Raw genomic sequence first — 5,753 nt, 5'->3', positions numbered from 1 at the left:
TTCATGATGTCACTGGAGTGGCTCGTGGGTCGGGACTGGCCGTGCCAAGCACCAGGTACCCAACCCAGGGACAGTGCCAGCAAATCCAGGCTGAGTCCCAGGTGCCGGAGGCAGTTACGCAGGTGCATAGCTTCCGAAGGCAGTTGGCTTCCTCTGGGATCGGGAAAGGATCACCCCTGCAGACAGCACTGCTGCAAAAGCCAGGCTTGATTCAGAAGTCAGACAGATGCACGTGGAGGGACAGTCAGCAGCAGTAGTCGCATTTACAGTGAAATATGTAGGACATGCCTTTCCCGTCTTATAAAAACTTGTCATTATAGCAAGGCTGCTTGAAGGTTAAATAATTCAGTTTTCAACAAAATCAGAATCATGGAATGGTTTGGATTGGAAGGGACCTTAAAGCTCACCCAGTCCCAACCCCCCTGCCATCAGCAGGGACACCTTCCACTAGACCAGGTTGCTCAAAGCCTCATCCAACCTGGCCTTGAACACTTCCAGGGAGGAGCAGCCACAGCTTCTCTGGGCACCCTGGGCCAGCGTCTCACCACCCTCTGGGTGGATGCTGCTCTGGTGCTTGTAGCCTGCTGCGGGGACGATGGTCCTGGTCAGGCAGCACAGGTCTGGCAGGGCTGCAGGCCGCTTTCGTTGCAAGCTGGACATCGAAGAGCCTTATAGGACTCTCTGAATCTGTTTGCCAGCATTGAAAACTTGCTTCCATGGCACAGTGAGCAAGGAGCAGAGCCTGACCCTTTACACTGGGAACAACAGTGTTCAGCATCTCCTTCCTGAAAGAGAAAGATCATGAAAAAAAATTCTGTTACTGGCTATCAGGCACCAAAGCCAGCAACATACTTGAAGGAGGGAAATTCTGTCTTCTGGTCTTTCGAGTAATGGTTGCTCCTGACATGTCCCTCTGCCAATAATGTTCAGTTCTCTACAGCCAGATCTTTAAGAAAAAGGCTCCCTCTAGTTGAGGACAATTTGTGGTTACTTCTACAAAATGAGAAGTTAATGTGACTTGGCTTACAACCCAATGCTTTCAAATTCATCTTTCTCCTCCTGCAAGGGTCTGCATAGCTGCACCCATCTATCTCCCTGTCATTTCTTAACACATCCATCTTCTCAGCTCTGTATCCTCGGGTTTGAGTATAGGAAGCCTAAAATTATTCTAAAAAAAAACAAAAACAAAAAAACAACCACACAGTTTTAGGACCTTTGAGTTTTACTTCTTGTTCCCAAACATCTAGGAGAACAGAAGTACTTTGCTGAGTTCTTACAGGGTTAACAAAGTTCTCTGTATCAATGCCTTGCAGGAGCTGTTGTCCTTCTCCAAAGCTGCTCCTCCAGTGAGAGCAGCTGGAGGCAGCCACTCACTTACCTTACACACGTCCTTTTTGACATGTATTTCCCCAAAGGCCAGGAGTCATTCCTTGATGACCCAGATAGGTGTCTGCCAGTAGATGGGATGAATCTTGGCTTTTATGCTTAAGCCCTCTTTCTGAAAATCAAGTTTATTTCAAAACTGACAGAGGCCAAAATTCCCATTTAGTTTCTGAGGCTGTTTTCAGTTTTCAGGGGGTCTTTGTGCACAGGAGCCATGAGCAAGGCTGGCGGGTGCAGAAGTCCCAAGGCGACCTGCACTCAGCACAGGCTGGTCTCAGATCTGCAGAGCTGTGATGTTTCGGATTTGCCCTGCATGACAACATTATGTTTTGTGGGATCAAATTATGGTCGGACTAATTGGGATTCTGACCAACAAAGACTAACCCATGAGAAAAAAAAGTGGAATGCACAATCTTATTTCAGCTGATATTAAAATTTTAGCCTTGGGCAGTCTCAACCACAGAACAGCTGTGTTTAGCCTTCTCAGGCTGAAGAAACTCCAGGCTGCTCTTATTCCACTGTGATGGTGAAGAAGGACCTAAGCCAAGCTACAAAAGCATCAGTGATCTCCAGGGGAAGAATCAAGTGGGAGACGTGAGCATCGGAAAACAGAGCAGCTGTCCCAGAGCGCAAACGGCAGCGCAGCGTTGATCAGTCCTCTCCCGAGTGGGAAGAGGAACAAAGTGATGCTTTTAATCCAAATTTAGTTAAGTGCCAGATACAGACACAGCTGGGGCTTGGGTGGGAATACATAGTTGTCTGGTCAGGGCTCTAAGATTCAAAAGCCTTAAGGGGGAAAAAAAAACCAAACCAAAACCCTTTCCATTTTCTTTTACCTGCACATGCTGGTTGCAGGAAACCTTTTTTTCCACATCTTTTTTATGTCCACCACCAAATCTTTCTTTCCTTTCCCGGTACATGAATGCCCAGTCATTTATTCCCTCGGTCTGGACGATCCTTCTCATGAGCTCTTTCTGGTCCATTGGTGCACGGATGATTTTCAGGTTATTGGTGTAGATGATGATCTTGCCAAAATCTAGAATTGGGGAAGCCTGTAGAAGGATCTTATCAGTGTCTCACCTGTACAAGCACACTCTACAAACACCACTGGTCCCTGGACTCCCAGAGGACATCCCCTCTGTGCAGTGATTGCTCAGTTGGCTCTGCAGACCAAGCCAGCTCCCCACCACCACCCAGAGCAGGATGGAGGGACAGCCCTAAGGAGTTATTGGATCAGACCAAGACTTCAGGTCACGTCTTAGGATCCTCACTTTAATGTTCTGGATGGGGAAAGCTGTGTAGGATGTAAATTCTCATTCCAGCCCGTATGCAAGAAAAAAAGGCCAAATTCTAAGAGCAGTGGTGTTGGTGTATATGGAGAAGCAGCCTCTGCACTGGGGACTGACCTACATTTCTTCAAAAGCTGAAAAGTTGGGGCTGGGAGATGGAGAGGGGTTTTCATGTTTTTGGCCAGAAGTAGAAATTCCCCATGATGGTGACCTCTTCTGACCAAAGCCTTCGATGAGGCTTTTCAGATTTGAGAGAAAGCTCTTCTTTGTAATTTATTAATGCTGGCAAAAGGGCCAGGTAATAGCAAAACCTCATTATCTAATGATAAATTGTGTTTGTAACAGCGAGGAGCCAGTCTGAATAACCAGCTCTGGACACACTTGAATGTGTTCGCTTTTCTAAGGATTTCAAAGCCAAACGTGGTGTGTTCAGACATTTCTCTGAAAGCAGCACTAGGTATCACATGGCAGGTACCGTAGCCTATTGTTTTACACACTCTTCGTGTTTCCCTCTGTTTAAGTATCTGTGTCAAGAAGCGATGCAAAAGGAGATGTTCTCCTAAGAAAATACCCTGCCAGAGTGGCATCGGCTGACGTGAGGTGGCCATGGCTCTCCTGGCAACTGGGCACCCGCTCCTCTGTGGAGCAAAGCATGAAGGGGGAGGCAGGTGAGCACAAATCCTTACTGTCTGCAGAAGGCTTTAAAAGCCTTGTGTGTGTGTTACACAGACGTGGTGTCTCCGAATACCAAGTGCATGTTGACACAAAACAGAGCTGGTGCTGGATAGCGTCGTTATTCAAGGTATTTATGGTTAGGGAAGCTAGGGACTAGAGATGAGTGTTACCCAGGAATGCAGAACAAATTAACAGCACGGATAAGATCACATTAGTGCTCTGTCTTTAGGCGGGAGAGATTCATCGTGGTTTGATATTTTCAGTTAAACTAGATGCCGAATGTATCAACTAAATATAGTTCAAATATCAGCCATCTGGGTTTCCTACACACAACTTTGATTAGCACCAAGAATTAATAGACTTTTAATGTATTCAAATCAAGGCCATAAAAAGCATTTTATACTTTTTAAAGCACTTCAGTCTCTTTAGTTGTGTAAGTGCCAGAGTGCCATTCCTTATTTACCCAAAGACCACAGCGGATGATGACACATCTTACTTTATATCGCAGCGATTGGGGCACTTGAGGGACCTCACATGTCCCTCTGGAGACACACTCAATTCCTGACCTTTCTGCAGGCGGTTGGGGCATCACCACCAAGCTGAGGTGGCAGGACCGGGATGGTTGGGGGGGCTGGACAACTGGCCAACAAACAGCTCCTCATTCAGTCTGAACTGGAACGGAGTGAGCCATCTCCCAGGGAAAGGCCAGATATGAAATCAGCGAGCCAGCTGACCTCCCCTCCCTCCGCCTTTGCCATCTCTTCTCTGAGCAGGCTCACCTTGAGCTTTACAGGGCTGCTGCTGATATCAATGTAACGTGCTCCACTGAGTTTGCCTATCAGCATGACATGGCTGTGTTATCAATCGTGACGATACGCCAACACTGTTATAGGAATTGTTTAGTTGGTTCATCTAGATTTGATAAAACCAAATAGCAGTAAAAGATACGGAACTCTAATTCGAGATGGTAATGAACATATTCCCTGTGCGTTAATCAATTTAACATACATTACACATGTATGGCTTTTTATTAGGACTAAAGAGGCTCTTCTATCTCAGTGGTGTTAATTATATGTTAGCAAAATATCCAGTGAAGCTAAGCTGGGATTTTCAGAGCAGCTGAGGGGTAATTCTGACTTGCCAGAGGATGCGGGTGCCTCGCTCCGAGGCTCACTGGTACACTGCCGGTGGCACCAACCTTTTTGCCAGCTCAAGTCAGGCAACTTCAATGTTTTAAATATAACTAATTATGATAATACCCACCTTACATTTGACTGCTTTAGATGCATTAGGGTTACTATGTATAGATATTGATATCTATGGAAATGTTTTATCTTACTCTACAAAGTGCCCAGATGCAGATCAGCCCAGCGAGAAGATGGAACGTGGCTTGCAGATGCTGTTCACTTGCTGCCTGTGCTGCTGCAAAACACACAGCTCCTGCCATTTCCAGCAGAATACAGAATTCGTGAGGTAAAGGCTGAAGATTTACAATCACCCTTTTACAATCCTGGGCTGACCAAACTGAGTTTTATCTGAACGAGGTTCCAGTTGGAGGCTCCTGTTACCATACTACTGGAAGAATGGTTTAGTCTGCAGGTGGTTTCAAGCAGTTGGACATGACTTACCCTGCAGTGACTGTCGCCGGGCTGGTAGTCGCTGAGGAGAGGCGAGTTACTGGCGAGACTGTATTTCTTATCCTCTTTGAATATGCTGATCCGCTGGGCAGTCAGCTTGGCTGGCGAGTAAAACCTGTTTTCTGGTGTTTCCCCAGCTCCACAGAAATCACCTGCTGGCTCGAAGCTGTGGCGGAGAAAACGCCGAGAGTGCTCTTTGGCCGGGGGCTCGAGTTCCTGCCCGTCTTCATAGACTTGTTTCAGCACTCGGCCGCTGTAGGCTGACGATATTTTGAACCTCACTTTGCGGGGCCTTCCCTCATGTCGCTGACTGAGTTTCTTCTGGTGCTCATCCATTATTAGGATTTCAAGCTGCAGGTCCTGGAGATAGACTCCAAGAGCTTCTGGCCCAAAAGAAAACTCTCCCCAGCTTCCCCCAGCCACGCAATGTATAATTCAAGGTTTCTAGTGGTTCCGCTCATCTTACAGCAAAACTGACACCACTGTATTAAATATTGATAGATATTCACTACCATCGATATTTTCTCTTTGTGAAATATAAGGCAGGTTGGTGACTGGTGTCCAGGCTGGCTTACCACAAGAGGAAAGGAGGTAACGTGGGGAGGATAGGATTAAACAGGAAACTCTGCCCATGCTCTGAAACCATGGAAATGTTTCTGCTATGTGCTGTGATAAGAACTACCCCAAATACACCATCCCAGCAGCTTTTCACAATTTTCTGACAAGGTGAGAAGTTAAAAAGACAAGTTCACAGAAAAAGCAATCCAGC

At 46.5% G+C, this 5,753-nt stretch overlaps 1 protein-coding gene across 1 annotated transcript; it reads right to left on the bottom strand.

The window, feature by feature from the left end:
- Nucleotides 1–605: 605 nt before the first annotated feature.
- Nucleotides 606–5,320, bottom strand: GRXCR2 (glutaredoxin and cysteine rich domain containing 2). Its single transcript, XM_010170993.1, has 3 exons — nt 4,976–5,320; nt 2,220–2,435; nt 606–785 (listed from the first exon to the last, which is right to left on the bottom strand). Exons 1-3 carry the CDS (start codon nt 5,318–5,320, stop codon nt 606–608), a joined length of 741 nt encoding a protein of 246 aa, XP_010169295.1.
- Between the last annotated feature and the right edge of the window lie 433 nt (nt 5,321–5,753).

This window comes from Antrostomus carolinensis, unplaced genomic scaffold (assembly GCF_000700745.2).
Source record: "Antrostomus carolinensis isolate BGI_N321 unplaced genomic scaffold, ASM70074v2 scaffold33246, whole genome shotgun sequence".
NCBI classification, from domain to species: Eukaryota; Metazoa; Chordata; class Aves; order Caprimulgiformes; family Caprimulgidae; genus Antrostomus; species Antrostomus carolinensis.
Note: the sequence above shows the minus strand (reverse complement) of the source record. Positions and strands in the feature narration are given on the sequence as shown.

Excerpts from the sequence above, each read along its gene's own strand:
- GRXCR2 (XM_010170993.1), bottom strand. The coding sequence starts at position 5,320 with ATGGATGAGCACCAGAAGAAACTCAGTCAGCGACATGAGGGAAGGCCC. Across the intron at positions 2,436-4,975 it reads CCGGCGACAGTCACTGCAGG|GCTTCCCCAATTCTAGATTT; the intron begins GTAAGTCATGTC and ends ATCCTTCTACAG. Across the intron at positions 786-2,219 it reads CCTGCAACCAGCATGTGCAG|GAAGGAGATGCTGAACACTG; the intron begins GTAAAAGAAAAT and ends TTTCTCTTTCAG.